At 40.2% G+C, this 11,380-nt stretch overlaps 1 protein-coding gene across 1 annotated transcript; it reads left to right on the top strand.

Moving 5' to 3' along the window:
• Window positions 1-3,655: 3,655 nt before the first annotated feature.
• SCRG1 (stimulator of chondrogenesis 1) lies at window positions 3,656-11,380 on the top strand. Its single transcript, XM_057419142.1, has 3 exons — window positions 3,656-3,783; window positions 9,279-9,541; window positions 11,088-11,380. Exons 2-3 carry the CDS (start codon window positions 9,306-9,308, stop codon window positions 11,140-11,142), a joined length of 291 nt encoding a protein of 96 aa, XP_057275125.1. The 5' UTR covers window positions 3,656-3,783; window positions 9,279-9,305; the 3' UTR covers window positions 11,143-11,380.

The following is an 11,380-nucleotide window of genomic DNA, read 5'->3' as shown; positions in this document are numbered from 1 at the left end:
ATATCTGTGATGACTGGTAACTGGGAACAGTTTCCCAATTTAGACACATTTTTCCATAATACATTCAGATTCATTTGCCAGTCTGAGACACCAGACTTTATATTTATACAAAACATTACCTCTTTTGGCCTGTCCGGAATTGATAGTCCATAGCGTCAGCAGGTTCTCGATACATTGCATCCTCTCTGCCTTCACAGAAAAGCAGCAGCAGCCTGAGCATGCCAATAGACCATTGATCTGAGGAAATACACTAGAAGATTACTTTGATTACCCCAGTGCTTTGTGTTGCATATTTTAACCAAGCACAGACTGCAGAAAAAGTTGAGAAAACTAACATCAAAACCAGGAAGACAAAAATCAGAATGAGAAGAAACAGAGGAGCTCTGAGATTCTGGGAACAGATGCTGGAAGCAGCACCCAAAAATATAGGCAAGAGACAGAAGAAATGTTGCATGAACAAGAACTGCTGTCTCCCGATTTCTTCAGAACAAACAACAAACAGTGTTCCGGAAAACTCAGATGAATCCCCCAGGCTAATACAGGTACAAGATATAAAGCAAATTATCAGATGCAGGAACTGCAAAGGCAATGATAGAATATTAACAGCACAAACATTTCCTAAAAACAATCGTCAACAGAACAAAGGATACAAAATTAAAATGACACAAAGTAAAAGCACGAAAAACATGTTTCAAATACTTCTTTTGACTGACATTATAGACATTGAGTGATGAAAAGCCTGATATGAGGGGTGCAACGCAAGTTATGTTTGTTTTACATGTGTGAATATTTGCAAAATGAGCATATAAGATCTTTATCCTTACTTAAATACCCATTCTGCTGAAGAGTGACTCCAAGGCACCCACTGTGATCCTGTAAGCAGTTAATGTCTTAGCTGTGCTGGCACTGTCGTTACTGCAGCATTAATTGTCTGAGGTCTTTATGTATCCCTACAATATTTACTTCAATTCCCTTATAATCTTCAAGTACAGAAGGCTTTCCCACTGCATCATCCTTCAAAATCAGGTTCTGAGGTTCCTTACAGATCTTCTCATATAAACACTACGTATTAATGAACCAGCTGACTCATATGTTAAATGTTATCTTCTAAGAAGTTTTAATGTGAGTGGAGGAGCATCAGTATTTCTCACTGTCAGCCTGAAGAGATCTGAGTTTGATACCAGTGATACAATAAGATGCAAAGTGATTTTTGTTTGCAGAATAAAAGCTAAACCTGTGTGGCTCACATTAAAAACACAAAGCACATATAGAATGTTGAGTAGCTAAAAAAAAAAAAAAAAGAGAAAAAGAAAAAGTGAGATTATTTTCCCAGAGCACATTATACAAATTTAGTCTAGAGTAATGCTGTATGTCAGAGAGCCCCACACATTTGCAGCTGAATTTCAGTGCTGCCTTTTCTTTCTTCTTTCTCACGCTACCAGGGGCCATTCTCCTTTGAAAACTACTTCTCTCCTACGGATTGCTGCTGCTGCTACTACCCCGTCACCACCCCCTCCTGCCTCCATCTGCCACTGCCTCCTCATGGGCCCTCACTTCTTGCTGGCTCCAACAGCTCCAGCCAGGGGAAAAAAATAAACGAAACTACAAACAAGCAGCTGTACTTTGCATCTTACCCCTACTATTCCCATACCTCTTTAGACAGGAATAGGGGGGTGTGTACTTCTAAACCATGGTCTCTAACCATAAGGAGTTGAACGCGATTCATGATTCAGTGACTGAAAACGTCATTCATGGAGCTATGGTGAGAGAAGGTAAAAAAACATCAGCTAAACATCAGCTTTGTTAGAACTGTCTTTTTTCAAAATGCAGCAGGGCATTTTCTGAAGGAAATATCCCTCACACACTTCATAAACAAAACTATTAGTATGCTGGACTGCTGTCCAAACAGGGCTCTCAAAATACCTTCTGGAAACACGGAGTACTCCCTGGAAAACACAAGAGAAATGAAATTGACAGGAAATAAATAAATCTAATACAATTTTATTACATCTTCTCATAAAACCTTCAAATTATCAATATCAAAATTTATTTGCAATTAACTAAAAAGGCATCCAAATTCAGAGCATCAGTACAATACGCTCTCATTCCCTCCTCCAAGTTCTACCCCTGCTTGCCGCCAGTCCTCTGTCTCTGTACAGCCACACTAGGCTCACAGATTCCTCCTGCAGTACAACGCTGCCCTGGAACAGTGTGTACTCCCAAAGGCATTAGGATAATCTTGTTTAAGGCAAGGACAGCCGTGGCCAGGATCTGCACCAGAAAAACACTTCTGTTGGAAAGCAGAGGCACCGCCAGGCATTTTGTCAGCCTGAAAAGGCAAGAATCTCCTGTTCTGACAGCAGCTGCCCACTGCTACCTCCTCCTTCCTCTTTTAAGTCACCATGCCTGTAACAGAAGTGGCAAAAAAATGTCCTGCCTGACATTTCCAATCTGAATTAGAGGCAGAGGTACAACTATGCATCCTGCTTTCTGCTGTCCCAGCTGCCTATCTCCAGCAGAGAGGGGGTATGCCCAGCTGTATGGGACCACTGTGAGTAGGTGGGTGCAGTTTCAAGAGCTTTGCTTCTAAGCATCTGTGCCTTTCGCATACTCTGCTTGCTGAGGCAGCAGAAGATGGGATGCACATTTCTTATAGATGCCCTAGTTCACTTCTGGCATATGATAAATCCAACTGAACAAGCACCAAGACATCAAATTGTAAACTAAGTCAGTGTCATGGTTTAACTGTTAGAGCTGAACCCAGGACAGTCAGCTAAGCAGAGGCACCTTTTTGTACTCCTAACGAACCTCTGTACTGGAAGCAGCCAAACAGATAGAAAAAAATAAGATTATTTCGAAGCAACATCAGAATCAGAATGATGCAGACCAGAAAATGTGAGAATTACAGCTCAACAGCTAAAGTGCAACCATACTTCTCTATTCACACCACAAAATAGATATAGGAATAGAATTAGGGGCAAATTGCAAGAGAAATATGAGGGCACACACTTCACCCTCATGAGCATTTTCTCATTAATACATAATACCTCAATTCCATCTAAGAAACTCATTATGTGTTTTTATGGTACCAGATTATTTAATTCACTATATTAGACTAAAATTACTTCCTCTGAAATACTGTTCAATGTAATGCTTTACTTCTCAATTAAACGGTTGGTCAGTAAGGAACTCAGTGTGTGGCACTGTTGAGTATACTGCACTAGCAATCTAGTTAAAGTAATTATAGTTTTTTCAATCCTCTCAGTTTCAAAAACCTGAAAGAATCCCAAAGTCAGGAAGTAAAGTATTGCCTGAGATTGTTCTTCTCCGCCCAGTGCAAGATAAGGCATCTGTCCAGCAACCATGTTGTTCTGCCTATGCATTCCTGGGAGCCATCTCCTTCCTGCTCTCTCCAGCCTTCTTATGCTCCACAGAAAGACACATTCTGGATGTTATGCTTTGCTCTCTGAGAAGACACCTTCTCATCTTGGATGAACTAATTGTTTCCTGCGGAAAGGAGGTGTTGATTTTTTTTGCCCCTAGTCTAGGTTGCCAGTGACTGAAAGAGGTAGGTCTTGAAGCCAGCCCATCCTCTGACCCCTTGGTGGACAAGAGAGCCATCAATCGAAGGCAGAAGTCAAGACAAACAAAGAGCTCTTTGTACAGCATCTCCCGTCAGCCCTCCCTCCCTCTTCTCATCCCCACCAGCTCTAGCTCTCTCTGGGCACAACTAAAAAGATACAGCTGCCAAGAAAGTGGACGGGAGTGAAGCAGAAGAGAAAGGTATGTCTTGTTCCTGAAATTATCCTTGTGCACTTGTTCTGCTGATATTAGTTACAGAGTCCAGCATTAGAAATATATATGGAAACATGCAGAAGATTTGGGAGAAGCAGATCTATTGTAGGCAAGAGATGCTCTTCAAGACAGATGCGCAGATACAATCCAGCTAAAGAGAATTCTTTTACTATCTTGCTCTTATTCGAAGTTGGATGCTACATATTAACATCTGAAGTCATTAAACATACTATATTGCCTTCCAGTGCTCAATATTATTGCAAAATTGGTGAATATGGAGAGAGGTGCATTCACATGAATTGCTGTCTTTAAGAAAACAAAATGGGTTTTAATGAGAACTCAGTTTCTGGAAAGAATCATGGTATTGATGGTAATTACAAAGCAGTAATTCACTGAATTCATTCTCAGAGGCATAGTTGCTGTCCTTACAATGCACCAACTGTTCAAGCAAAACAGATTTGAAGGATTTTTCTTTTTTTTTTTTAATAGAAAATAACTTCATAATATTATCAGTTATGCAGCTCTTGTGTAATGATTTCTTTGGGGTGCCCTAATAAACCCAACTATTACGCACTAACACACAGGCATTTCTGAAATGGAAACTTGACAAATAAACAATAAAAGACATTTTATTTTGAATAGATATTTTTAGCTCTTGAACTTGATGTGCATTAAGGAGTAAACACATATTAATTTCATGTTAAGTGCAACTTGTTAACCCAGCACATGCCACTGCACAGACTGGAAAAGATCTTACACCAAAAGTGTATTAATTACATATTCTTTGTTTTCAACATCAGGCAACTGGAGATGCAGCCTGCTTAATAATGCTGGAGGCTATATTTAATGGTTGATAGACCAGACTGTAAATCTTTATCTTTTCCCAAACATGCAGGATCTCTAGAGATGCTGAAATACACATTTTATGCCATTTCTCAGTTTTCACTGTTTCTATCCCCTAACGCCTGAGCTCCTACTAATACCATGTGACCTTTAAAGGGCAGCACATCTTGTGAAATATTACTCCATTGTTCTTGGCCAAGAAGGCTGAAACTTGTGTTTTAATCTTTGGTCTTTTCTGACTACCTCTATACCTAGCAGATCCAAAGACTGTATAGTGCCAAATTGCCTGGCAGAGTAATTCAAACACTTTCAGCTGACTGAGCAGAAGGTAGCACTGATTCCTGACTCACTGTGCACATTCCAGAACTAAGCATTTTCCTTTACACAAAACTCCAAATTATTTCAAAGCACTTGTATTCCCAGCTGCACTTGGTCTCCAACTTTACTTACCCCACGTCAAAGTAACCAAAGTAAGTAATTCACTGGAAAGAACTTATGCAAATGCAAGGAGCTTGTTTTCAGTATTTTCAGATGGCTTTACTCCTGCTAGAATTTCAAATAATATAATCTTGATTGAGCAACCTGGTCAGGCCTAGCATGATTGGCATTGCTACCTTTTCAGAAGGTTTTATACAATAAAGAAATGAGAGAGGGCGCTTGAGGCAATGAGTCTTTGAGTCACCTTAGTGATTGGATTTGTTCACCTTAATTCCCTGATCTGTTTTATGAGAAAAGACTGTTTCTGTAGCATGCAAAAGCAGATAAAGTCTTTAACATGCATTTGAAATAAATATGCACGTACTAGCTCGTTATTTACCCAGGCAATCGGTGACATTCTATCATCTGTGCAATCCTATTTGAGAAAAGAAGTTGCAGCAGTTTGTCAGAAAAAGATGCTGCATCTGAAAGGTCTGCCAAGTTTATCAGCATCGATCCAGTGCAGGGAGATGATGAAACACTTCAGGTCCTTGGCAATCTTTCATCTGCAAATAGGGAGGGTTCTCTCACAGGGAAGAAATAACCTTTTGAAGAAAGATCTTTTGACTAAAAGGTTCCTTTTGGTTATGATCTGGGGAAAAGGAAAAAAAAAAAGCAGAAATAAAATAATAACAAAAATAAATATTTCTTCTATATAGCAGCAATGCTGAGCATCAGTAAGATGCTTAACTGACCTGTTAGCAAAGCTGTGTATCCGTTGCTCACCAGCATACTGACTTTGCTAATACTGATTTTGGCAGTCACCCACATAAACCCTCTCAACGATGCACTATGGCAGTATCCTGTTATATTCAAATGAAAGTAGTGAGTTACCTTAAATCATAGGTCATGATTTTTTAATCTAGCAATTTGACAGTTTATAGAAAATCTTCCCATATTCAGGACAGAATGAATTCCTACAGATTTTGAGCAGGCAGGCAGCTGGCAAGAGATTCAAATGAGCATTCCAGCTGAGCTCCAGGTAGGGAAATATCACCCATATCATTAGGAATAAAAACAAACAGCAAAACCTTACACAAGAGCAAGACATCATGAACACCTCGTCCTCAGGGGAAGAACTCACAGAATAATCTAATCACAGGAAACAAAGGCATGAACCCCCAGTTTCCTAAATATCTCTTTCATGGAATTTTTCTTCCATTAAATACTTAAATAATTAAGCTCAATTATTTGAACAGAAGAATGTTAAACTGTATTCCCTGACGTTGGCATTTATCAAGCTATAGTATAAACAAACTTGCTCTCTTTAGGCATTAGGCTTCTCTGAACAGAACCCTCATAACTGCAGTGTTTATACTCCTACAAAATAAAACCATTATTATAATACTATAGATTCTTTACTCAAGACTAAAAAAACAACATTAGGCAAAGTTAGAACAATGTTTACATTATTTGAGAAGTAGTTTTGAGGTCTAAACCTAATAAAGACAGTATGGTTTTCAATACTGCACTCTAAGGTAATTAAAAAATAGATCCCCAAGGCTCCATTACTAGTGGTTTATAGGCATCTCCTACTCAAAAGCTCAAACACAGATTCATGGAAACTAAAAGGAATTATTCAATGAATTTTGCTTCTAAAACGGAAGTTAAAAAATACACAAAGACTTATTTTCACTTTTTAATATTTTATTTGGCTACTGGTGTTCAAAAAACAAATTTGCTCAAAATCCCATGGAAAAATATAATTGAAGAGCATCAAGGTGTCATATTTTATCCCCGCTACAAATTTAAATTCCCAGATTTTCTTACAGTCTCTGGCATGTCATTCACTGGCTGAAGGAATGGGAGATTGGAAAGATAGCTATGGTGGTGGTACAACTACACAGGAAAAATAACTACAAACCCCAGTAAAAGTATACATTTAATAGCTTTTTGTTTGTTTTTAAGGGTGATCTCAAGAGCTGAAAAAAGTAACCCAAGTGGGACTCCATTAATTGGCTTCTATAACTGGCGTGCCTTATTTTTTTTCTTATCTAGATAATAGTTCTGCCATCTTGCCTTCGGTCAGACATTGCCTTATGCCAAGTTATTTTTGGGTTAGTCTAGAGCAGCCTGTTCTTCAGCCTCACAATAAAGACTACAGCCAGCCCATAAATAACACTGTAGTGTTAGGGGATTGACACCAAAGTGCCAACAGGGTGAAGGGCAGCAAAGTCTTCCTTCATAAAATGGTTAAGCTTGAAAGTGACCTTAAAGATCATCTAGTTCCAACTCCCTGCCACAGGAGAGGACACCTTCCACTAGAAAAGGTTGCCCAAGGCTCTGTCCAACCTGGCCTTGAACACTTCCAGGGATAAGGCATCCACAGCTTCTCTGAGCAACCTATTCCAGTATCTCACCACTGTCACAGTAAAGAACATTTTATTTATATCTAATCTAAACCTACCTTCTTCCAGTTTTAAGCCATTCTCCCTTGTCCTGTCACTACATGCCCTTTTAAAAAAAGGGCCTCTCCAGATTTCTTGTAACCCCCCTTTAGGTACTGGAAGCTGCTCTAAGGTCTCCCCTGAGCTTTCTCTTCTCCAAGCTGAATAACCCCAGCTGTCTCAGCCTGTCTCCACAAGAGAGGCACACCAGCTGTAGGTGGTCTCCTCTGGACTCACTTGAACAGGTTCACTTCCCTCTTGTGTTGGGGGCCCTACAGCTGAATGCAGTACTCCAAGTGGGGTCTCATGAGAGCAGAGAAAAGGGGCAGGATCACCTCCTTCGACCTGCTGGTCACGCTCCTTGGGATGCATCCCAGGATACCTTTGGCTTTCTGGGCTGCAAGCGCACACTGAAGCCAGCTCATGTTCATTTTCTCATCGACCAACACCCCCAAGTCCTTCTCTGCAGGGCTGCTCTGAATCTCTTCTCTGCCCAACCTGTAGCTGTGGCTGGGATTGCTCCGACCCAGGTGTAGGACCTTGCACTTGTCATGGTTAAACTTCATGAGGCTGGCATCAGCCCACCTCACAAGTGTGTCAAGGTCCCTCTGGATGGTATTCCTTCCCTCCAGGGTATCAACCGAACCGCACAGCTTGGTGTCATCAGCAAACTTTCTGAGAGCACACTCAATCCCACTGTCCATGTTAATGACAAAGGCTTGAGGCTAACACAAGTATGGTGAAGAGCACTCAGGGAGAGCTCACCATCACTTTGTGTTGGTTTTCAGAACAGAATTCTTAGTTAAATTCAGTAAGATAATAGACCCCTTACATTCAAGCATGAGGAAAGGTAAAAGCCCCATTCTCTTTCCTAAGACCAATAAAGTCTAGGTTGAAGCATTGCTCCAAACGTCAATTTAAAAGCAAATACAATTCAAAGGTGTTATCAGAAGCTTTGTGGCATGGCCAGGGTCTGTGCAAAGCAGCACAGAATAGCACAGCAAGCGTTAAATGAGCTCATGCAGATGACAGAAAGCCTAGTCACCGACAGGAGAGTTTTGTAAGGGATAATTTATCCCACCTTTTACAAAGCCAATGAAATCATAATGACCTCCTGCAGCAAGACTCAACTAAGTAGGTTGCAGTACCAAAAAAAGATAGAAAACAAGAGAGGAAATTCTCAGTAATGCAGTATCATACCAGAGCCTGCAGTCCAGGACAGTGGCACCTGGCAGCCCTGCAGAGAGCTTCAGCTCTCCTTGCGGTTGTTAATGCTTCAGCTTCTCCAGCAGCCCATGTTGGAGCATTCAGTCAGCATACATTTTTTCCACAACTTTGATGGGGAAAGATAGTATTATTTTTATGTGAGTGAATCCTGTTTGGAGAAGCAACACAGCGAGGAAGGCAAGGAAACACAGCCAGACCTTTTCCCCTGCTTTAGTAGCAATCGATAGAGTCACTCACACCACTGAGAGAACATGGCCAGCTCAAAGCAATTTTCTCAAGGTGAGAGGCCACAGAAACAACAAAATTGCCAGCAACAGAAGCTCCAATTCCCAATGAAAGGATTCCCAAGGTTGTACAGAAAGTAATGAATATCAATTCTGCTGCAATATTATTTACCTCCTAGGAGAAAACACTCTCCAGCACTCAGGCTCAAGCACCTCTAAAAGTTCACAGGAAAAAATGATAACAACAGAGAGATGCAAGCCAGAGAGCAAACTGGGGGATCTGTTCAGCAGCTATACCGGCGTCACGTACCTTATTTCTCTTTAGCACCCTGCCACAGGAAGCTTGGCAAAAATGAAGATGGTCTCAGTGCTGCTTCTGCTGAGCACCCTCCTGGGTACCCCTGCGGCACCTTCCCGGCATCCTTCTTGTTACCGGAGAGCCCTCAAAGACCACAGCTGTGACAGCATGCCCGATGGCACAGAGAACCTTCGCCAAATCGATGATGGTCTGCAAAATCATTTTTGGGAAGGGAAGGGCTGTGACACGATCTGTTACTGCAGCTGGAATGAATTGCTCTGCTGCCCGAAGTAAGACCACACTCATTTTATATAAACCCGTACTGTTCTGTGTGACTGCTAATTATATATCCATCATTTTACATGATGGAATAAGCAACCATTTTAAAGAAATGCATCACCTCACATAGTTTGAAATAATATTGAGAGAGCCAATTACCTACTCCACCGACAGTTTTCAGTTTTTTTTTTCCAGTGTCTCACCTAGGACTTGCTTATGGTGTAAACCTCCATATCCTATTATAGGGGACTTCAGCGTTTAAATCGCCCAATTTTTTACTCTTCTGTTTGATCTAAACTGAGCATGATAACTACATCATATCCTTACTCACAGCACTTTGCAAAGATTTCAGGACCATAAACAAAACTATTAGATTTCTGTTACACATTGAAGAACTGTATTGCTATTCTAAGGCATATGCACATATGTCAGTTGAATAAATGATTCTGTAAAGACAGCTGTTTAAAGTAGGAAAGCAAAAAAGGAGAACAGAGGTTCACAAATGCCTGCAAGGGAGGGTAAAGATTTAGCTCAAGAACATAAACACTTCTTCAGCTCGCTGGCACTGCTGACAAAGCTGAATGGTGAAGTTCTCGCTGAACATGGGTTTTGCTGTTGTTGTTTTACAGAAAGAATGTACATCGCAACAAAATTAATATTGAGTTAATAAACACCACCGGCCCATATTGGCTTGAAGTAATAAAATGTATTAAGATGTATTATTTAATTCAGCTTTCCAGCAACATCTTTTATTCAGGAAATTTGATAAAAAATATCAACACTGCAAAACTTACTAATGCTTCAGGGACACTAGAATGTAATGGCATTATACAGGAAGCAAAATTTACTTTTAATATGTGCTCCTCTTACGACACAAGTTTCTGATGTCCCCTAAAATCCAATAAAAGGCAACTTTCCAGCACTCCTGTAGGGGACTATGTCTGAACCAAGTGGGAATGACTTCTGCAGCTACAAACCTCATGTTCAAACTGAACACAGTTTAAATAAGTTTTTCATATTTTACTTTCCCTAAAACTAGCTATGGTATCCTCACTCTGAAGCACACTTTTGGTGTCTAGCTTCAATCTCTGAACTGTGAGCAGCCTAACAAAGCCTCTTACTTTGATACAAATACATAAGGTTTTACTTGAACCATCCTGAGGTACAGACAACCTGTGCTGCAGGACTGCTCTCAGGACAAACGCACTAAACAGTACGCATGTGCATGCCGAATACATGCACATGCTTTTTTAATATAATATTATGTATTTTATAAGTTTACTTTCTCAAAGATACAATTCCAGGGTGGAGTCTGCGCTGTTCAGGCAATAAAATGTTTTGCCATCTCTTCCAGATCAGGCCAGCAGAGGTAGAAATGCAGTATCTACATCTAGATCTGCAGTTGGATGTGCATTGCTGCAAGTGCAACCCATGAACACAGTAATCTTATGTATACCCCATCATAAGCTAAAAAGTCAACAACTAGACATGCATGCCATGTTAAAGCTCTGATAACCCAATGATCTAATTATTGAAATATCTGATAATATCTTTCAGGGATATTTTCTTTGGACCAAAGATATCTTTTGTGATACCCTGCAACAGTCAGTGATGGATATAAAGTCTGCCAGTGAAGACAACAGACATCATTCTACAGTCACATAACAATGCTTTCAAAGGAGAAAACAAAACCACCACCTCAAAAAAAAAACATTCTAACCACAAGACAGTGCCTCTTTTTACACTGTAGAAAAAAAACTTTTCTATACCTTTTCATAATCTCAAATATGTAAAAAGTTCTCCTTTCAAATCTGATAGCTGACTTAAATTCCCATAATGGTGTAAAAGAC

Source organism: Pezoporus wallicus, unplaced genomic scaffold (genome assembly GCF_028554395.1).
Source record: "Pezoporus wallicus isolate ANWC-B61680 ecotype Strahan unplaced genomic scaffold, APGP_CSIRO_Pwel_v1 contig_2384, whole genome shotgun sequence".
NCBI lineage: Eukaryota > Metazoa > Chordata > Aves > Psittaciformes > Psittacidae > Pezoporus > Pezoporus wallicus.
The sequence above is the reverse complement of the archived record's forward strand: the minus strand, read 5'-3'. Positions and strand labels throughout refer to the sequence as shown.